The 24,508-nt window shown below is 33.1% G+C and overlaps 1 protein-coding gene across 1 annotated transcript in view; it reads left to right on the top strand.

The window, feature by feature from the left end:
* LOC131843847 (ankyrin repeat and fibronectin type-III domain-containing protein 1-like) overlaps positions 1-24,508 on the top strand; it is a 273,742-nt gene that overhangs the window by 171,118 nt on the left and 78,116 nt on the right. Inside the window, exon 6 of the mRNA XM_059192602.1 lies at positions 6,385-6,572. Coding sequence (XP_059048585.1) covers positions 6,385-6,572 — 188 coding nt within the window. The remainder of the gene's footprint in view (positions 1-6,384; positions 6,573-24,508) is intronic.

Consider the following 24,508-nt stretch of genomic DNA (forward strand, 5'->3'; position numbering starts at 1 on the left):
CTATACCATCTTTCATCTGAAAGAAAATTTAAATATTTTCTTCAAACCCTTTTCACCCCAAAGGGGTTGAAAGTTTATAGTAAAAATACATAATGTCTCCAAAATTTAAAAGAGTCTTACCCTCGTTGCAAACAAAGTTGCGATCACTACTATATCGTATAAAACTTCGGTAAGCTGAGGGCTAAGCAAGTTATTAAGACACGAGACTCTGGATTTGGATTAGCTGAGAATTATGCAACTTTCGCCCTTAACTTATTAGCAATAAGAACTTTAACTATAAGTAACATAATGAGTGTTTTAAACTTTCCGTATATCCCCAGAGTTTCATTCCTCTTACCTAAATAGTTTCCTTATTAAAAACACACAAGTTGTATCCGTTAACGTTACTAGAGGTTTTTCTTACATTTTCAAAGATGATTTATTAATTAGAACACTATATAATTAATCACTCTGGATTAATTAATCGTGAAGTCTCTTAATACATCACTAAGAAAGAAATTTCGGAATTCCAGTGTAACTGGAAAGTGACGAGATTCACACGGAGTCTCGTGGGAATCTGTGCTCAAAATAAAAATAATTAATCTTTAACATATGACGCCATCTAGTTTCAAAATAAGTACACTTTTTATCTATAAATATTAAAGAATAAAATAAATAAACAAATTAAATGTTCAAACTACAACACGATAAGATAATAGAGTACATATTAGGTAATAATAATGTTATGATTTCATTGATTTTGCATACATTTTTTAAAACATTTGTACAAACTGATACAAAATGCAATAAATCGATTCTCGTATTATCTCTGTCTATTATAAATACCAAAATGTATCTGTCTGTTAGATTATTACCTGTTAGTATGTAATATTATATTATCTGTGCTGTTAGTGACTAAATAACTGAATGTATTTCAATTAGGAGTAAGAAAATAGATTGTATCATCTTTTATATCAAAAAATCAGACATAGTGGTGGGAAACATCTAGTATACCATAATATGTAAAATTTACAATTAGGATTTACATAGAATATATTTGCTGCCAGAACCATACAGCTCACGGAATTCTCCTATCATATGCAATGCAGTATTGCATCTGGGAGCATCAATTATAAATGAACTTTACCCGGATCTGTATAGAGTCCCTTTTTCCGTGCAGTTCAGTTTATATGTTAATACTATGACCTTGTCCTTGCCAGCTTTAATAAATAAAGAAATAGGTTCTATACTCATACATAAAATTTAATATCATTTATTTCTATCATATACAAGCATATAAATAAGTTATCTGTCTTAATACTTTAACTTTTCCGATTATTTTGAGTTGTTTTTTATTTTATACTAGCTGTGCCCGCGGTTTCACCCGCGTGAAATTTATAGCCCATATGTTATTCTTATGTATAAGCTATATTACTGAAAAGTTTCATCAACATTTGTTCACTAGTTTTTGCGTGAAACAGTAACAAACATCGGTCCATTCTCACAAACGTTCGCATTTATATTATATATAAATGCGAACATATATATTAATAAGATAATGAACGGCAAAGGGGACGGTCCAAATGACGGTACGTGGCAACCTCCGCTTATAGGGGTATTGTTCGTATGTCACGTATATCAAGCCATATTGACCTCCACGCGGTTCCCCTGGAAACCATCATGCTAAATTCCTGGTAAATTTCTTACGATAACTGACCTAACCTCATGTTCATCTTATCACCCTCCACCAGTGCGGTGCCCCGACAACGTAAACCGTTAGAACAGGCGGCGCGCAATGTTGATGTGGAATAAAAAAGTGATTCCAAAAAAATAACCTATTTGAAATTGACATAATACTTAATCTTACCACCCATTATGTTTATGTCCGGAACGGTTGCCAAGTTGCGACCATCTGGTGTACCTATTAAATGTACCCAGAACACCACTCAAATGCGAACATTATGATACGATGTTATAGCTGTCGCCATTTGGCAAGCGGTGTCTATTTCGCTACATTATTCTCTACAGAACCATGAACTTTTCTTTTTGGCGAGTTGATTATGTTAGTAATGAGTAGTAGACCCAGGACAATTCAGACAGCGCCATCTAGTCCCGCAAGGAAGACTTTGTTTTACATTATGTAGAAATCTAATATTATTATACTGGACTTAGTCACGTCATAATTTTCATTTAATATTAATATTTTACCTTTAATTTTTTAATAAATATTTATTCAATATTTATTTTATACAAATTAAATCAATATTTACTAAAATAATTTAACCTCTGTCTTAAATTTTCTATTATATTATGACTTTAACAGACTGTCATAAATGTCAAGAATGGCCGGAATTTGAAACGCTTTGTTATGTTCTTATTACAATTTGTGAACTTTGCCCGTTAAATAAGTTATAAAGCCATTGTTTTGATTTTAAACTGATATCGCTTTGGCATCCAATCATTGTCCTATCATTATACTGATAATTTGACGACATTGATTGTTTCTTGTTTAAGACAAATAGGTACTACAACTAAAAACATGATAGGACCGTTGCGTCATCTGCAACATTTTGCATACGTCGGTCTCGTTTAAGACAAGTTGATATAACTATGTAATATTATGTTATCTGTGATATAACTGACTGCAGGTGTACGAGTGTGTTGAAATAGACGATGCAAGAACTCCCTTTTTTCATTAATAAAATTAACATTTTGATTTTTTATATATTGGGAAACGGAAACAAGCTATCGGTCGTTCTGATAGTAAGTGGTAACCGTCGCATGCATGAATAGCACTGAAGACATTATGAGTTCCCATTCTATTAGATGTTTTGTCTCCATACTCTATAATATCTTCTGATCATTTACCATATCACTAATAAGCAAGGGGTTACAAATTTATTAACACCAAACTTCTTCGTGCATTATATCCTCTTTAATGCTGTTTTTATCAACTCTACGAACGCTTTACATTATAATACGACTTTAGATATGATTAATTTCGTTAATGATTCAAAATTTAATTAAACTTCGCAACATAGACCCTAACTGGCGAATATAACTAGTTAACAGGTAATTAAAAAATATAACATATCCAGGAGAAAAAAACACATTTATTCGTGATCATGTTTGTACACATATATTATATGTATATTGTATAGAGAAAACATTCATCTATACATATCACTACTTAAAATTATTCGAAAATCAAATTTGAAAATTATTTGTAACTACCTGTGTCCGCTCGAAATTTTTAATCTATCTGATATAGAAGCTACATTACTGTAACTTTTTATCAAAATCCGTTCAATAATTTTTGTGTGAAAGAAAAACAAACAAAAAAATTAAAAAAAGAGTAATCCATCCATCTACTCGTATTTATCCATCTATAATGATAAACCTTCGCGGTTATAATATTAAAAACATTGTATTGATGAAACATTCACCTGTACATATTACTACCAATACAACAGTGATGTTGTTCAGTGTTGTATTGTTCGTTTCCAAATTTAAAATTATTCGAAAATCAAATTTCAAACTTATTTGAAAATTCATCTAAAGTCACTCGCTGTCACTCCGCACCGATACTTCGCTTTGTCTTCATTAAGAACCTTAATGGCTAATGCTTGCGAGCCAGACTGCAGAATCAAGAAACTTTGTAGTTCTATTAAAATGCAAATACGATGGAACTCGCAACCTGGCGCCGAGGCGTCAGCCGCGTCGGCGGCACCCTTGCATTTTAAAGGTAGGTATTTATATAATCAACGGAAATTCGAGAGATGTTTATCGAAGAAGATAAAGTTTTCTTTTATTTAAATATTAAATAATATAGAATTTGATTCGGATTTGAGCATAAAGCAAAGTAGCAAACTGCATTCAAATTCTTCATTTAAAAATGTAGAATAGATTCGAGAATAAAGCAAATATAATAAATAGCATTTAACATTGTGTACGTTAAATTACATACTAGTGTTAATTGCAATGGTGCAGTGGTTTAGTATCCTGCCTTATCTTCTGATAGTCGTAGATCAATCCCTATATAATGTAATGTTACATAACTATATAAAAATAATAAAGAAATATTTTTCTGCATGTATTTCAATACACTCATATATACTTTGTATATTCTTTTATCCTTTACCTTTCCTTACCATTTATACCTTAGTATATTTCAGATCACAGAATTAATCATTGTTAATTTTGTTATTCTGTATTTTATAGTAGATTAGATATTAAATAATGCATTGAATTTTATTTAAAATTTAAATATTTACTTACAAAACAAATTGTGGTTTGGTTTCCTTATCTTCTTAAAAATATATATTCATAATAATTTGTACCTTCCGTCTCTTGCTAGCCATTTTTCAGCCTTGGTCACGCAATTATGGTATTTCAATAATTGAATAGGACACTTCGCTTCTAATTTTAAATTTCTGTTATGGATTTAGGTGCAATATTTTTAATTTAAATATATATACTTAATTAAATATTTATTATATTTAATTAAGTATATTTATCATACCAGAGGAACTTAATAAGCAGTTGTTAATAGGTAATTATTTGGATCTGAAACACGATCGATCTGCTAGGTACTAATTGACAATTAAAATTGGAAATTGTATTTTTGATATATTCTGTGGTACTCAGGATTGATTACATGATAAAAGAGTAACGGGTTTCGTTATTCTAAATTTGAAAATAATATCGAATTCTAATTTTGAAATAATACTTATAATAGTAGAGAACAATTTTACACAAATTACTATTTAAAAACAGAAATTAACTAAAATTAAAAAACTAAACTAAATTCTACTCTTAAAAATACCCTTCTTGAACAACCCCATGCTATGGTCTTTCGAGAAAACCTTGGCAGGTAGTCCGCAATCTATGTGTACACGGGAGGAAGTTCCTCCGAAACTGTTCGAGACCACTTAGGTCCTAAAGTGTGGGGATGAATTCCCTTTCGATGGCGAGCGGTGCCATGGTAAAAGGTAGCCGTAGGCATCATGCTGAATAATTCATCAAAACACGTTGTATATTTGGTAGAACACATAAAGCGATGCGAAGTCGCCTCAAGCTACGAGGTTCGATACCGCCTGAGATATCAATCTCCTCGTTAATTTTCATTGCTCTAATTCTCAATATTTAACATCTCCCAATATTTAGACGCTCTAAAATTAGTTTTTAAGAATGTAAAAAGAAAATAAAATCCTAGTAGTATATATATAAGTAGGCTCCCTAGACTAAGTAAGATTACTGTATCCTGTACTTTCATAAAAAATGTATGCAAGTAGTGAAAATCTTGGAATTTAACAGCCATGCGCATTAAACACACATTGTTTAAAATAAAAAATAAATACACTGTTACAAGTTTTAAACAGTGTTTATAATTATAATATAATCACTTTCAATCCCAATTGTATTTTGAGGCTAATAGCTACTTAGGTATACACATGTATAAAGAATTGACAACTTGTAGTATGAATAACATCATAAATCAAACCGCTCGTCCACTATTCTAATAATAGGTGAGACAATAATTATTATAATGATTATAGTTGTGGTTATATTTATATATTCTAGACATATAATAACAAATAACTTCATTTACTATTTATTCACTTAATTTCAGCCCGATCCGTCCAGTAGTTTGGGCTGTGCGTTGATAGATCACTATGTCAGTCAGTCACCTTTGAGTTATATATATTTAGATTATTTAGGGACTTTTATCATAATTTATTTATTTATTTACGTCATACTAAGCGAGCATTACAATTCCCAATATACCCACTTAGGAATAGAATAGAATAGAAAATCATTTATTCAAATAAACTTAATTTAAGCACTTATGAATAGTCATAACAATTTGTTCTGTCACATCACAAGAAGAACAAGCAAGAAACTTGTGTGTTGCTCGTTTAGGAAGATTGCATACATATACATATACTTATACACACTAGTTACTATTACTACTACTTATTATTATATACACAGACTTACACAAAGATAAAAAATCTTAATTTCACATTTTACATAAATAATCTACAGCCATCCTATGAAACTCCAGCAAATTACATATAAATATGTTTAGATTAGGAAATCGACTAACTACACCGTTGAGTAGACTCAATGCCAGAGAAATAGGAGCCTGTTTGGCCAGCTCTATCCATGGAACATCAAACAAGTGTCGTCTTCGTGCTCGTACGTAATTATGGCACGTATTATATGATAATGCCAGGCCCATCATATCTTACTACTAATATTCTTTTACTATACAATGAATATACCATGGTACATATCAACATCAGGCCGATTCAGTCCAATATTTTTTATATACAATTCCCTTTTAAGTACGTCGGACATACATATGTTTGCAAGTTTAAATATTCGTGTTATCTTTTGCAGGCGTGAGTCAGCCGGCCAGATACCAAGGTCGGCCAGCATCGACTCCATGGTTGAAGCAGCGATATGCGCCCGCCATTCGGAACCAAGCCAGTCCACCACACTGCAACTGCCCACCAGATCTGACAGAGCGTTCAGTCTCGCTTCACCAGTTGTGGGGCGGAGAGCCAAATCCCAGAGAGGGTTAGCTGGTAAGTTTTTTATTAATTTATTTACTTGTCCCTATCAAAGAAGATATAAAGAAAGCCAGTGGAAGATATACACAGAGATTCGCCGCCTAAGAACCAGCTAGCTTTGAAGCTAGTGGATACAAATAACTGTCGATCAAGACTAAAAAAGCGCCTAGCCTAGCCTGTATCTGAAACAAATAAATAAATTGACACCTGACTGGATGCGCATTATCTCCTAATGCCCAGAATACAACACACTCTGAAAGCTAATTGCAGATAGAAAAGAAGTAAATAAATAAAATATTTGCTTTTTGTTGGGGGCCATAATATACACCTTAAAACATATTATATATAATTAAATCTTTATATATGTTAATCTTATAAATGTAAAAGTAGTCTGGCTATCTATCTGTTTGTTGCCTTTTATGATTCAATGGCTAAACGGATCTTAATGAAATTTCACATTATGTTACATTTTAACAAGTTATAGATTATTTCAAACAGATAGACGAAGGCGATGGTAACTGCTAGTGGTTGATATATAGGTTATAGCTGTTACCGTGAACTTTCTCTGAAATAGAGTTTCTCCCCCATTTCAGATTATTTTACATAGAATAAAAATATCTTCATTCAAGTCTCCTTAAAATCTTTCATCTGTAAAAAGACAGACACACATACATTCTGATTTGTAATATTAGTGTAAGTTTTGTATTAATTAATATTTATTATTAATAAACCTTTATTACATTGGCACGAAAATTTCTATGTTATTAAAGTTTCAATTAAGAAGCCCGATACCTATAGATTTAATAAATTTGATATTTAATTGTTCAATTTAGCTACAGAATTTCAAATTCAAAGCAGCAATTTCATTACAAAACTTTCCTAAGTTTTGAACTATCGATTAAATGTCATGTTCTGGAATCATCGATGTACCCATCACTACAGATTACACCAAAAATTGCAGAATATTCTTAAATAAGTTGTTTACATCAACATATTTTATTTTTGAGATAAAATATAGCTCATTGGATATGAGCCATATTTTCTCGTAATACGTCTATACTCACATCAAATGTTATTAAGATCTGTTTGGTTATGAAAAGGTAAAATACAAATATATTTCATAATATTAGTACTTTGAAGCCTACAAACAACGCCTTAAAATTATATAGTACAGAGCAATATCCATTCCACGTAATTTATCAGTTTTATTTTTGAGTTACTTCCGACGTGTTTAATATGGGCTATAACATAATAACAATATGGGCTCATATTATGTCCAATGTATCTTCACGTTAAATTTCATTAATATCCTATTTTTATCCCTCTAAAATCCGGCATAGACACTTTCACGTTTATAAAATTAGGAAAGATCTACTAATTGTTACTATTTAAATCTATACACTTCAATAAAAGAGATACAAAAATCTACACTTGGGGTATGTGTAGATTATTGTATTTCACGCGCGTTTATAAAGCCAAAAGAAAGAGAAGAATTAGAAAGAGAGCACGCTTGCCGCCAGCTCTTGCAGTCCCGCATTATTCGTTTTTTGCAATAAAAAAATATCACTGCAAAATGGCGGGCGGCTATCCACAGAGCATAGATCTAATTACGGATTGTTGATAACTTAAAAATCTTAATGGTGTCTATAGAAAGTAAAAACTGAATAATATAAAAAATAGTCTTAAAATAAAACCTTAAAGATTTTCATGGAAAGTAAGAACTGATTTTTTTTTTTTAATTTAACCGTCCTGATCACCTGTGAAATACCGTGTCGTGTAATCGTGTATTAGTTACAATTTTGCTAACAGTTTCAAAGAGAAACAAAGGTACAACTGTAATTGTCTAACGCTAAAAGTTTGCGTTGCAAAAATGTAAATTTGAGAGATACGTTTTGTTCTATTTTGCGTACGTAATAACTTCGTTTCCGTGATGAATTGGAAAAAGATTTTTATGATTCGATCTTTTTAGTGATTGACTTTCTCTCGAATCGAATGAAAATATTTACTCGATCAATTCAATATTTATTTTATAGGTGCTGTTATTTTACAATCTATATTAATGATACACCACCTCAACTAGATTTGGGGGACTGCTATTGATGGTTATGGGGAGAATGGCCCCATAGTTAGCAACATACCTATATTATGTAATAGAGGTAGATTATAAAATTTTTTACGTACTTCTCATTAGCAGCCATGCAGTTTGCTCTAAAAGCTGTTTTTCCATTGTAGAGTCGGATTAGTGAGTGAAATGACAGAATTAGGGACATGACATCTTAATCCTCTGAAATAGTGCTATTTATATATATAGTTACCGATTTCCATTATGTGGTCCGAAAGCTAGTTTGGCATTTTCATTATATAAAAATCTGATTTTGCTACCAACGATTTCAATCTTACCATTCTTGTTATCCCTGTGGCTTATTAAGGAAACTGATTTTACCTCATTTCCCCGCAAAATGTCGAAGACTATAATCTATACTCGTGCCACAAGTTGACAATGTAATTCGAATACAGATTTTCCCAACGCTGCTGGCGCGTTTTTATATTGGTTAAAAAAATTTTATAATGGTTAAATTCATTATTTACACGTATACCCTAAGAGGACTGTTAGTGTCAGATAACATAATACTAAACGTTGAATATGGTTTTTTTTTGTTATTTTTAATAAGCTTCGTTTTACATTTTATCTTTAAATTTCATTAATAAAAATCAAATTAGCCATTTGTAGCGCACAAGGCACCGAACCTATGATCTTCTGAAGAAAAATGGTCTTCTATACCGCTAGACCACCGAGGTCGTCAATATATGAATATATATTGAATAGGTGTGTCACATCGAAAACCTATTTGCCTAAAATATGGAATAATTTTGTGATGGCATCAAATATGCCGCATCGTAATGGAAGTTCTTGGTATTACAAATGGGTTTGCGGCAGACCGGGGCGTACCTTGAAACTAAAATCTTGGATTTAGTTCAGACAGAATCCAATATCAATCAATTTGAACTTGATTTTATTCATTTATCACCGAGCCCTGTTTAATTTGTTGTCAATCCAATATTGTGTTGAGGTTGAGGTTGCTATAGTGTGTATTGATTAATTGAGTAAAACCTTTTCTTTGACAAATTTCATTTGTTTAGATTTTGATTTGATTGTATAGATTTTGTATTTTTTTATTTATTTTTTTTAGGAAGATTAAGAGTGTAATTTTACATGTTACTTGTCATATTAAATTGTCCTATGCTAATCATAATCTTCGCTAATAGTATTACTAGATTAAAATTTTCATTGTCCAATTTTAACAAATCAAAGCAATCACGTGACAGTGTCAGTTGTAATTATACAGTACAAGTAAACAAACTAACACACCCATAAGTAATGGTGTATCCACAGAACACACAAATAAGGTACGGCTATATACCGTTAAAGAATTGTTTACATATGAGTTTCCTAACTGAGGCAGTGCTGGAACAAAACATTTGTTATCATCATTTATCATCTAGAAGATCCAGGCGCGCTATAAATTTGTTAATTTTTTAACAAAATTAAAATAAGGTTCTTTATTTGTTAGCTCAGAATTTAAAAGGCCGGCAACTCATTTGCTATTCTTCTAGTGTTACGGGTGCTCATGGGCGGCGGTAATCACATATCATCAGGTGAGCGTTAAACTCATATTCGCCCTATATGCTATAAAAAAACTGCGTAATTTTTATAGGGTATATTAAACTGATTTGTATTTTTTTTAAAAGTATGTCCCTAGTATCATATATGTATATATATAGTTATTCAATTTGTAGCAAGGTACCGTGTCTGGTGGACCTCTATACGATTTCCCTTAGATACCCTCGTGGTTGGGTTGGTTGGTAGCTGACCTGACTTCTTAATTAGATCCGACAGCGCATTGACGGCGAAGTAGTTGAAGAAACAGTTTGAGTAGGAATATTCACCCCATCATTCTCCACTGACTAGGGCCAGCCACCGTATCATAAACGAGAGCACCAGTTCATTATCACCCATTAAAAATTCGACCGTCTTGCGATTAGTATTTTAATAAAAATAATAGCAATATTTACGGTGTACAAACAATAGGCTTCAAATCACTTTTAATGATGAATAATAATCATGTTATATTATTAAAAGGCTCAGAAATTTTCGGCTCTGAAGTAACAAGCCACTTTTATTGCTCAAATTAATTAGAAGCGAATGGAGGTTCGTATAAAGTACTCTGTAATTAATATGAAGCGTGAAACGGACATTAATTCACGTCATTGTGCTCTTTTATAATTTTCAGTACCACTCTACGATACTGCCATGTTAAGATATTGTAGATTATTTTATTTATATTCAAATTCAGGGACTTTTGTGCAAACTAAAAGTACAGGCAAGTCCCATTTTACCGTAAAACTATTTGCTACATTACCTCACCAGTGAACAAATTGCATTAGCTTACTATCTGAAGGATCGGCGAATACGCTTTATATGACACCAACATCCAATATATTTATTATATAGTTTGAGGAATGAATTTATTTAATTACATTATATAACTTTAATGCACGTTACAAAAAGTAACAGCACGTTTGTTACTTTTTCTACTGTATGCATGGTCGCCTTATCGATTGATCCCCCGTCCAAATCAAACGGGGATCGAAATTACGACGGTCTGAGCCGAGGAGCTCGAAATCCTATCAGTGTTCTTATTCTAAAGTTGTATCCGTCAACTAGCTCTTGGCCTTCAGCTGCTCCATAACTCCTTCCGCGGATATAAAGTGTCATCTGCACTCGCCCTTAAGCTGTAAAGGTTAGCTGCGGAAAAAAAAGGAAGAAGAAAAAAAACTACAAGTGGATAAACTCAAATAGTCAACAGAATTAAGTCTTGGGACATAGGCCTCCCCCAAATTTCTCCACGACGATCGGTGCTGCGTTGCTCGCATCCAATGCCTTCCAGCAATCTTGACCAGATCGTTAGTCCACCTTGCTGGAGGCCTTCTCACACTGCGTCTTCCGGTCCGTGGTTGCCTCTCGAGAACTTTATTGCCCCAACAGCCATCTGTCCTACGAGCTATGTGCCCTGCCTATTGCCATTTCAGTGTCGCAATTCTTCGGACTATGTCGGTCACTCTGGTTCTTCTGCGGATCTCTTTATTTCTGATTCGACCACGCAGGGACGTCTTCGTCACGCTGCGATGATGATGATGATGATGATGATCACGGCATTGGAAAGAGATCACTGATTATTTGAGAGATTCCGAATTAATACCAGTAGCTGAATTCAATCACCACAAAAAAATAAAACCATCCTGAACACATTAATGTATTGCTATGACACACTTAATGGTATTCCATTGTACGTTTTTCCTAGAAACTTCTTGCTATGACACACACTGTGGAATCATGCCCATTCAATGGACAATACAATATTCAAATGTTCAAAGTAAGAGTTTATTTCTCCTTAAAGACAGGCAACTCATCTGCGATTCTCTTGGTATTGCGGGTGATAAATGACAGCGGTTATCACTTACTAACAGGTATGTCGTAAGCTCGTTTGCCCCTTATGCTATAAAATAAATATTTTATACTAGCTTTAAAAATGACAATATTTCCATACAAACTTTCATCTCCCCTTTTTTTATAAAAGTAAGGAAAGTAGCCTATGTCCTCCTCTCTCAGGTTCTAGACTATCTGTGTACCAACTTTAATTTAAATCGGTTTAGTAATTTTGGCGTGAAAGCGAAACAGACAGACAGGCATATAGACAGACCGAGTTACTTTCGCATGTATAATATTACTAAAATTAGAAATTTACAATATCAGGGAGTAATTTCCATTCGAGAAGCACTGTGGTATAAGGCTAGTTGATAATATTTACTTTAATATATTGTCATTTTCATAATTATACAAAGTAACGTCCACTTTACTAATTAATAAAGCTAACCCAAATAATTTTAATCAAACATAATCTGGACATGAAATCTGCAATCCGTACCTAACCTTTAATAAATTTCAATGTAGGTATTACTATGAATATAAATATAATATCAAAGGGATATTTTGTAGAAAACCGTCTGTAAAGATGGCGGAATTAGGTAGTAGGAGAGAACTTCTCTCTACTACCTAATTCCACAGCTAGTAAGTTATACTACAAGCTGTGTTCTGGTTTAAAGAATAAGATGCGATTTTGAAATTACTTGGTACAAATAGGATCATGAAAACGTATGAGCATCATATTTTGTAAGATCCATCATGCTGTTCATATATGTTATAGTAATCACTTACCATCAGGTGGGACGTCAGCTTATTATTTTCACAGAACAGAGACGCTGATCTTTGCTTATTTTAATCTATAGGTACTCGTACCTACTTATTACTGTCAGCAGGGGCAGAATGTCTTTAGTAATGAAAATAAGTAGTCCCGGACAGTGCGGCTTCAGAGAAGCTTTCTCCCGCGTATACTTAGATTGTGGAATGAACTACTTACCGACGTTTTCTCTAAAGACTATAGCATGGGGTTTTTCAAGAAGATTATATTAATATTTCTAAAAGCCGACCTTTAAGACGACACGTGACACTCCTGGTGTTTCAGGTGTCTATAGGCTTCGCTAACCGTTTACCATCAGATGGCGTATCTGATGGTAAACGGTATGCTTGTTTACCACCGTCGTAGTATTTAAAAAAAGTCACCAATCTTAAATCTTAAATATTTTGTCACAAGCCTAATAGTAAAAGTAATAAAACAATAAAAGTAACATCAAAATTATATTTAAGAAACAGGGATTTAAACTTAGTATAATTATAAAAGAAGGTCGGTCGGCAACAGTACTAATATTAGAAAGAGTGACAGAGGATTTTGGTATGAAAAACTCCGGCACCACTGCTCCGATTTGACAAATTCTTTTACAGTTTAGAAGGTATATATAGAGTGACATAGGTAGGGTAATTCATTAAAACAAAACTAGCTGTTAACTGCGACTTTGTTTGCTTTTTGGAGATAAAAGATAGCCTATGTCGGTCCTCATGGTACAATCTATTTTTACAGTAACAGTAAATAATAAATGAAGAAAGAAATAACCCTGGACAATAAACACAGCGCCATCTAGTCCTACGGCAAGCAGAGCTTATGTTATGGGTACTAAATAACTGATAAATACTTAGATATATATTTTTTTGTAAATATATAATAATACATAGAATACACACAGATCTATACAAACAATCGTACTGATGAATACAAATGTTTGCTCCGTGCGAGAAATCGAACCCGTGATCATCGGAAGTAAGTGCAAAAAACATAACAAGCAGATAGAAAGACTTTCGTATTTATTATTAGTATAGATTTATAAAGTACTAGCACCCGAGCTATCTAGGCCATGTTTCTAAGTAGGTGTGTAAAAAAGGAAAGTTATAAATATAATAACGTAATATAAGAACGTACGGAACAAAGCACAAAAGGTAAGCCTTATAAAGTGAAAAATATACTATAAACAACTTGAATATTCCTTTGGCAACTTCAGTAGATATGGAGTCTTTTTCACGTTGTTAATATAAAATTACTGCCATTCGCTGAAACCTGGTATTTACCTACTTTATGTATTAATTTTTTTTTTCAATTATTTGTTTACACATTTTTAGAACATAAGTCTAAATTAAGTATTATTTTTTTAGTTTTAATTAAAAAATAAAGTAGATTCACAATCAGGGCTGTCATTTGATATAGCTTCGACGGTGCAGCCGTATAGCACACCTTACCACTTTACTTCCGATAGATGATATTCCATTTAGCGCACATCCATGAGGATAAATATACAATCAATCTGGGTGTTTTCTACGTATATTGTGTATGTATTTACAAAAAAAATCTAAAGACTTATATTATTTGTCTAGTACCTATAACATTAGCTCTGCTTAGATTGGGACTGGCGGTTGGGGCTGGATGGCGCTGTGTGAATTGTCCTGAAATATTATTATTTATTATTCAGTGTATGTTATTCGTTATTACTTATTGTGACTTTGTCCAGGGATATGATATTATATATTGTAGATAGGTTAATCAGAGGCATTATCAATAGTCGCCGTTATGGTGAATGGCCACTTGACGAGCCTCCATTTGACTTCGTATATATTTGAATTTAAAGAAGATATACAGGCTTGTTTATTATCGAGCGACTGTCAGAAGTGTATATTTTATTTTATATAGTTTCAAATTCAAAAATCATTCATTCATGTAAGACATTTTAGCCGGCCCTTTTAATAGGCCCTTCTCTGTAAATATGATTTAACAAATGTTTTGAATTTATTCAAGGGTAATTCCATTATATCCTTTGATATCTTATTGTAAATTTTTATACCTATTCCCATAAAAGACCTATTGACATTTTCTAAACGACACTTGAGGCCAGCAAGTTTGTATTTAAATCTAGTATTAATATTATAAATATTGCTGTTTTTATTTATTGGAATGGTAAACAAGCTTTCGACCTAACAGTAAGGGTAACCGTCACCTAAATACAAGAAATGTATCACAGAGATTACGACATCATTCGATCACCGCGGCTCCACTTAAGTGCTACCATCCCGAAGGATTAAGATTCTATGCCTAAATATCTGGTTGTTTTGCTATTAATATTAACTAGTAGCACAGTAATTAATTTAACATTCAGACTAGAGAACAAATAATATTAAAGACAAACAATATTAATCTATTCTCAATTTTACCACAGACTTCAAGTATAAACACATACATATACGTGTGTATGTCAAATATATAGGAGTGTGTATAAATACTATGTAAGATTATATTATCTGTGGTAATACTTGTGTAGTGATCTTAATGTATTTTTTATACAAAATTTTAATAAGAATTAGCATTTAGCGCTACTTCTATATATTAAGTGTGCGAAATTTCATACTCGTCCGTCCGCGCAACTTTTGTAAAAAGGGGAACAAAGTTTTTACTTTACGTATTAATATATAAATAATACTATAACTAATGTTAATACTAATACACTCAAATAAAAATAACAGAAAATATGAATAAACTGAAAACATCTATGCAATAAATCGTCGATAGTAATACCATAAAATGGCGAAACATGAGAATATACGTCATAAATTCGGGATCAATTCGATTTGTTGTTATTGACATACTTGTATCCGTACCTGTATATCTTTTAAACGAATCGCTTCGGTGCAGCAGGACTCGGGCTCAAAGAAATTATAACAATATAATTTAAACACAATTACAGAAGGACACTAGACATAGATAATGAGGGTAAATATTTTGATTATACAAATATATCACATCTTACAAAAAAAAAAAAACTAATTTCAATTTTTCAGTACAAATCGGTAATTTCATACGTTAACGCCTAATTTTTATATCAGTTGTCTTGTGCACCAGGACCCGGGCTCATAGCTCAAGAGATTGATTGAAATTCAATCTTCATTACTTTTTTTTAACATTCAAAGTTTTTTTATCATTATATTAGCTTATTTTTTTGGTTTTATTAAAAACAAACCAAAAAAATATGCTACTTTCCCTATGTAACAAAATCCATTAGCATATGGTAGGTATATGTGTACGTAGATACTTAAGCCTAGTGAAAAGAATACAGTATTTTAAGATAATTTATAATTCAACAACCTCTGTGGTCAAGCGGTTTAGCACACCGCCTTTCTTCCGATGGTCGCAGGTTCGATTCCTTCCTTCTATTCATAAGTCAGTTAGTCAGTAAATCAAAACAATATAAACAATATAAACAATAACAATATAATTGAAACACAATTACAGAGGAAGATTGGGGGAATGTTACTAATGGGGGTGTCACATTCGTAAGTATCCATCCTCATTGTCCTCCTAGTATTGATTTCTGATGAATTACGATGATGGGCTAACTGACCTGACTTTATAATGACATTATAATCCTCCACAGTCCCTCCAGCGCATACCATTAGCACAGGCTGGTTTATTGAAAAAATACAAGCACAGATACATCTCGGTATTGTACGTAATAGTAACACCTGCGTATAAGTTTATAGCAATCAAGTACATAGTATAAATTATTGCTTTACGCAACCATCAGGCGCTCCAAACCTTGACTCATTAGCCGAGCAATTAACTAGCCTATCTGAACAACTACACACATAATGTACTCCGGTTTAATTTAGATAAGTTGTAATTTAGAGAATGTAATGTAATGTTATTTGGAGATATCTTTGATTGGAATCGTAATTTATGTTACTTTACCTTATGTTTACTTACCTTTATGTTGCTTTTATTTATTTATTATGCTATAGTATTTATATACTACAACACCCTAGAAACATAACACTTAACTTAATATTTATTAGTGATAAGTATTAAAAATTAAATGAAATAAAAATCAACATACCTATCTGTATTCGTATAAGTCTATTACAGACTCTTATGATATGACAAATCTACTGCTTTCGAGGTAAAAAAAACTGACAAGAAACTCAGCTCTTATTCTTTTCAAATGAGCTTGTACATGATTAGAAAAATTACCGATTCAGTTTTAAAATATATTTGGGAAAATATCTTGACCACAATATTATTGATTATTGTCAAAAGGAAATAAACTAATCAGTAACCGTAACCGAACAATCCCACAAGCAGCACCCGTTCACGAGTATGATGGTAAGGGCAAACAGTAATAATTTAAACTACACTGCCGTTCAAACTTATTGATATAAAAAAATATTATAACGTCATAAATGTAAACCTCAAATACACATAACATAAACACATAAGTTATTTACTCCCCAAGTTACAAATGTCGGTTGTAAAGTCAAGTTTCAGTTAGTATTTATGTATTCACGGCAAACATTATTACATAAGGCGGTCTTATTAAGATTATATTTGGCACATTTTATCCACAAGCGACAACTACTTAACAATAAAGTTAGTTCATGAACTAAAATTGAATTAAGAGTAGAAACACAGTTTCTGCAGGGATGCTACCATATTCTCGTATAAAAGCGAGATTTTTTATCTATGGTACTAGAAAACCTAAAAATATTAGTCCAAATACTATGTTGTATTAGGGTTAAGAACCACTTGGCGCGGAGTGGTCCGTGGAGGGTGAATACGCAGTGGTCCCCATAACCCACACTAGGAGGCGGCTCCGTCATGGAGAACGCGGCCGGCGCGGCGTGCGGACGAATCTTGTGCTCCCGTGCGTCCGGCGGATTTTCGCGGTGTGAAGGAACATCAGGGGTTTTCGTGGGTAAAAGTCCCATAGTATCCGCCCGCACCCTCTCATAAAGGCCTGCTGTTTTGAATATTTTAAGATCAAGTTTTGCTAAATTGTGCCGCGCGGTGGCTCTACTGAAAATCAGCCCTGCAGTTCAAGTTACACGCTGTGGCACCAGCTGGTGCCGCAACAATAAGTATAGTTTTTAAGTTCTTTTATATTTTTCACACTGTACTATGCTATACTGAATAAATGATTGTTATTATTAATGTACGAGGTTTTAGCAATGTTTTTATTTATTTAAACGAGTCTTAGTGTTTTAAGGTTGGCAGCCCTGGTTTCATAGTTGACAAGTTAAGGCGGCGGAACTGCTTCGAATTCTGCGAAGCGTCTGTAACATAAAACGGTCGGTATTTGTCATGACTTTGCAGTACACCCCAATTTGGGGTGATTTTATTAGGTGACTTGAATGAATAACGTGAATGTAAATCTGGTGACATATCTGATGGAAAGTGATACATACTCGTCGGTATACAAGTACATGAACAATATCACGGATATTACGTCAACATATGACGCTCGAGATAACCTTCATTCGTAACCACACCTTACAATTAAGGTATCTTATGAATGATAATGGAATGGTGCACCTGCCAGCGCTAATAGTTTACGCTGGCGGGGCATCAGGAGGTGGAGGTAGGAGGATGACAGGAGAGGTCAGATCAGTTAGTCAATCGTAGTAAATTCACCATGAAATTATCACGACGGTTTCAGGGGAACCACGTGGAGGTCAACCTGATATTGTGTATTACTAGCAAGCTGTTATTAGTCCACGTTACGAACAATCCCCTTCTCTCGGAACTAAAGTATCATGCTTCCGTACCCACTAATTCCTCTGTCACGTCTTGCAGCATAAACCGAAACAGCTTACAAAGCCATATTTTTGGCGGCACAAATGTCTGTGATTGCCCACCTTTGTGCAATGTCTACCTGAACGGCCTCGGTGGTTTAGTGGTTTAGTACACCACCTTACTTCCGATGCTTGCGGGTTCGATACCAATATGAAGATGATTGTTTAAATTTGGTCTAAGTATTTTCTATGTGTATGTATATATTTACAAAAAATGTAATTAAGTATTTATAAGAGTTGTCTAGCACCGATATCATAAGCTCTGCTTAGCTGGGGACTAGGTAGTGCTGTGTGAATTGTCCTGAGTAAAAAATATGGTCCCGTAACTAGTAGACAGTATGAGAATTATTCTGTCATTATCGCACTGATTTAGTGTCTGGGGAGAGTCGTGGAGTGCCCTGGGAGGTCTTAACCTTGACCTTAGTCAAGATTAATACAGTCAGCTCCATAAAAATGGGTACTAGTGCTTTAACCTACCGCTTTACTTTCTGTGACACAGGTTTCATAATACCGTCATTTATATTATTGTTTATAAATGCATTTTGCAATGTATAAAATGTTATATTATTCTTAAATTTCGAAGGAAAACAAACCGTACTTCGTGTCGCATCATTTATTGACTAATTGACATTGACGTAAATTTATAACAATATTTTAAATTAATAAGCAATTATAGATCATAGACAATTACATTATGTAACACAAAATAAACTTCATAGCGGTTGAAATAGGTAAGAACGACACGTAGACGTAGACGACTTTTTACAAAGTCTCCCACGATTATATGTCCCATAAATACATCTGCTACGTATATGCAGCTGACTGTACTCGTGCCTGTACAAGCTTGTTACAAAAGCAATCGCCTGCCGATTTAACATGACAAACGGAAATTGGTTATTGATTTGTAAGCTCCGACATAAGAAAAATGGGATGCTTGTTACAAACACGATCAGTAATTCAACGCTGATCATTTTATCCGACTTATAAAAGTATGATATATTCAGTAAATCCACTGCTTTTTAAGAGTAACGTACCAAACGGGAGCTCCTGATGGATGAAGTCATTACCGCCACTCCAATCACCACAAGCATAGAGTTGTAACCAAAACATTTAGAGATATGTTGCTGATCTAATAAGGAGATATCTGCTCTTTGCATTTATGTAACAAGAAGCATGCAGGTAATGATCTGCAGCCGCTTCATAACTCCTTTCATAACTTCGGAATGCCCTCTGTATTGCTTCTGTTTTTCTTCCATAAGCCTTCCGCAGATTCGGAGTGCCCTCTGCACTTGCCCCTCATTTTGATACAGAGGTGGTCTTCAGCCGCACTATAAGTCCTTCCGCGGGTCCTAAATGCCTCTGCGCTTACCATTCTCGTCCAGTGACGTTATAAAGGCGAGTTCCGGCCAACAGCTTTAGAATATTTCAGAAAGATAATTATGCATAGGTATGATATCTTTTTTATTACTATTATGACAAGCAAACTAATTGCCTACGTGATGGTAAATGATTGTTAATCTTTATGTACATACATGACTAGTAACCACAAGGTACATTGTGTCTCATGATCTGCCATTCCTTAAGACCCAGGCACTTTCAATGAGTGTTCTTGATGAACTCTATATATTATTAAGAAAACTCTATCTTTACAGTGTGAACACTTACTAATAATGTCAATGTAAAAAAACAAGACGCGTGCATGCTTTGCGCTTAGATATCATATCTCTAACGTAATTAATAAAATTAAAAAAAGCTTTGGGAGATAATTAGTTTTAAACGAAATATAACTAATGATAATATTCATCAAGTATAATCTCATTAATGTTACAGTGATATTAATTAATTAACAATTATACCGACAGAGAAAAATAACATATATCTATGTTTACACACGCTAAGGCACTGTTAAATATTATACAGTAAATTGCTACTATAATAATATATAATTATTATTGCCCAGTTCAATATACCAAGAAAATTCTAGACCCATATAAAAGGCTATGTTAAGGCATCGCGTCACGTAGGTCTATAAAACCTGGCAAAAGTGAATATTCGGAATGGCAACCGACTATAACCGTTATATTTTGTTACCCTGTCATTTCGGTTATGAAATATATCGTAATATAATCCTAATATCGTATCGGAGTCACTGCTTTGAATATTTATTTGAATTTAGAAGGCGTATGAAAATATTCGTTGAGCGCGTTAATATCTTTTTTTTTATAAAGCTATTTGCGACCAGTCCTAATACTATCAGCGAATCATTTCTTAGATGCTGTCATGTAAAGTGGCTTCTCATTGGAAATTTCTACTCACCTGCATCCTAGAGCTACTCCCGGTCTTTTAACTCTGGGATATGATAGCGTTTTAGTCGTCTCATATATCGTTTCATGGAGAGTTGTCGAGAAAGTTCGTTAGAGTGATGGATCAACCGTTCCATTTACTTGGCTGCCAAACTCCGAGTTTTCTCTTTCACTGTTCCTATTTCAAGGTGCTCGTGGATTTCACTGCCAGTTATGTACCATGGTACTTGTGCAATGCAATGTCTCATTAAAAAAAGTTTGTTTTTGAGTACCTGACAAAGGTAAATAATATTAAATTAGCAATGGACTATACCCAGTTGTATTTTGTTATCATGTCTTTTCTGTTATGAAATATACCTATCGTATCGGAATAAATTGTTTAGGTATTTTTGCCACGCAAAGTTTAGAAGGCGTCAGAAGGAATTTAAATAATTTCACAAATTTATCACAATCTCCTTCCTTTCAAAATATCGTGGACTAGTGGTTTCTAGCAAAACTTGTTTACGCAGATATCCTGTTTGAATCCCGACATAACAATTTATTTGTTTTTTATGTGTCAACTCATCTTATAAAATAAAGATGAGTTTTTACACGGTTTTTATTGTTCTATATTTAAATATTCTAGATGAATACTACTATTTTAATTTCAAAGTATTTCAATGAAAGTTCTTTCTATGGTTATCTAATAATTATAACATCACACAGCGCCATCTAGTCTCAAGCTAAGCAGAGTTTGTGTTATGGGTACTAATAAAAGTGATATAAATACATACATTGGATACATTTTCTAAATACAATTGATAATATACATAGATAACACCCACACCGAAACAAACAGTAATACTCCTGAATACAAATGTACCGTACGATGAATCGAATTTGCGACCATCGAGGTAAGGCAGTGTCCTAAACCACTAGGCTACCGAGGCCATATATAATAAGTATGTATAACTGTCGTTTATGGTCTCATACACACACACGGAGATTATGAACTTTTGACTACACTCTCAATAAATACACATGTACCTCTAATATAAAAATAAATGTGAAAACCATAAAAGTAAATAAGTGACGTTCTCACTTACATTTGAATATCTACATAGAGTTAGGTACTTTATATATTATTCATCCAGAAATACAAAAGGCACTTTTGGAAGGCAATAAAAAGAATTTCACAGAGCAAAGTTGTACCTGACTTTGACATCAAGACATATCGCATGGAATATTTTAACAATATACTCTAATATTTGCTTAAACCGTTCATATTGAACATAGATATCTTTTTTTTTGTTTTAAATAGATTGACACGTTAGTGCATAGATATCTTTTTATATTATTCCATATTCAAATACATCTTTTTTTTATTAATTAATTACTTCACACGGTTTTATTGGCGCAGAAGAATTTAATGGCTATATGATACAAAGAGATAAATATTATTTGTGTCCCGTCACAAATTAAATTTGGTATATAAGTTTATAATACGATATTTGGAATTATTTATTGTCGTTTTTTTTCGATATTTACCCAGTTACAGTCCAGTTTACAGAGCAATTAACAGAACGTTTTTTAGAATTTGGTACATCTTTATGACAAATGAACCAATATTGAATCTATGTAACAACCTGTAATGTTTCTAAAAAGGAAACGTTTGCACAGTTTTATCACAGATAAGATAATGTTATTTTACATAAAAATTGTTTTCTTATAATTATGGGCTTGTATATGCGGACAAACCTTTTAAAATAAATTTATGCAAACATTCACTAGCAGATACATATGTCGTGCTAAAGAAATTTAGTACACAGATTTATACAAAAATATCTTGTTTCTAGTCTAAATATCTCGGTCTAAATATATTTTTAAATTAAGAATCGATACGTACTTCTTAATTTGATAACCGACGAGTATTTTTTGAGTGCCCGTAATTATGCCAAGTTTAACAAACTCCCAGTGCCTAAGAACGAGTAAATTCCTAATTTAAAAAACGAACCTTTTTCTTGTTGCGCGCTAAATTTAGCAAAAGTTTTACGTACGGTCTTTGTAAGTAAGAAAGTGTAATTTGCGAGAGTAGATCTACATCTAATGTAATGTATTATAATTGAAAATGGCTTTTTTATAGTCCGTTGGCGTTGGACGTTACATTTAAAATAAAATTCCAGTACTCTATAATCATAATCTGTAGATAGAGTAGGAGTTGCTTTGTAAGGGTCTTTAAGTACTAATTACAAATTTATTAACTAGTGCGTGTTGCCAGGGACTTATGCAGGCATAAACATGATACTTGTTTATCAACATACTCATTATTTTAGTAACAGGTAATGAAAACTAAATTAAATTATTAATAAAACTAATCTGACGCCCCATCTGATAGAAAGTGGTATCTATATACTTGAACATACCATTATCCATTTAATAAATAGCCGATCAGACGAACGATGTCGCGAGTAAAAACTTGTTGTACTACAAATACAAACTACTTCCTATATATTATCATATAAAAGTCAACACGTTATCAGCATAGATAAAAGGGTCCTCGTATCTATACTGAGATGTATGGAGTCGGTCACGACAGGACGCGGCGCGGCGTCTCATTAAACACGACCAGTTTGGCCTGATGTACAGTTAGCGCGCGACCGTCGCAATTTTGTGGTCACCACGTGTTTATGCATAGATTAGGATATCTACAAACAGATACATACGTCTTTGCCACACCAAACACAAAACGAAAATTAAAAAAATAATAGGATCTCTATGTTATGAAACTGTTATGAAACAAACCAATCATTCAATTTCTATTCCAAATTCAAAATTTCAATTTGAATGTTCAAGTTAAATATCAGCCAGGCTCAAGTTGGAACAGTATATACTTATTTGTTGAACCTGTGCTTACACTATTTTTTGCAATGTACATTTGCTAGTAATTTATTGTATTGATTAATTTTCATGGCTACCTCCTCATAAGCAAGTTCGCCGAAGCGAACTTGCTTATCAGCGAACTAAGAAATATAAAATACTCTTATATATCTGTGCAAAGAGTTCTTTTTAGAATAATTCTGCAATACTATAAGGTGGTTAAATAGATTAAATTTAGGTCTCCATTTCATAAGAACAGTACCGGCTGTAAACGTAGATTTTATTTGCCTAGTGATGATGACGACCTGTTGTTACTCTACTTACTCTTAATGTTATTAGTACCTAGAATCTTCTCCTGTAGTTCTGCCCATTAATTGATATTTCTTTCACAAACATCAGTGTCTCGGCACCCGTATCAAATAGTGACGATGAGACACGTGTCACTGACCTGACACCAAATAATGTACCTATAATTAAAAAAAAGGTATGTAGAATATTAAAAATCTACCATAAAGCAATTTTATTGCCTATAAATACACTAAATGAGTATTTGGATAACTTATGCATCGGCAATCTATGGCAATTACGTACGTTACCATTTACTAAAAATGGCCAGTTGGAATGATATTCAACAATTAGAGCTACAGTCATTAAATTGTATTTTTATTCGT

This window comes from Achroia grisella, unplaced genomic scaffold (assembly GCF_030625045.1).
Source record: "Achroia grisella isolate CSIRO2021 unplaced genomic scaffold, CSIRO_AGI_Agris_v1 utg352, whole genome shotgun sequence".
NCBI lineage: Eukaryota > Metazoa > Arthropoda > Insecta > Lepidoptera > Pyralidae > Achroia > Achroia grisella.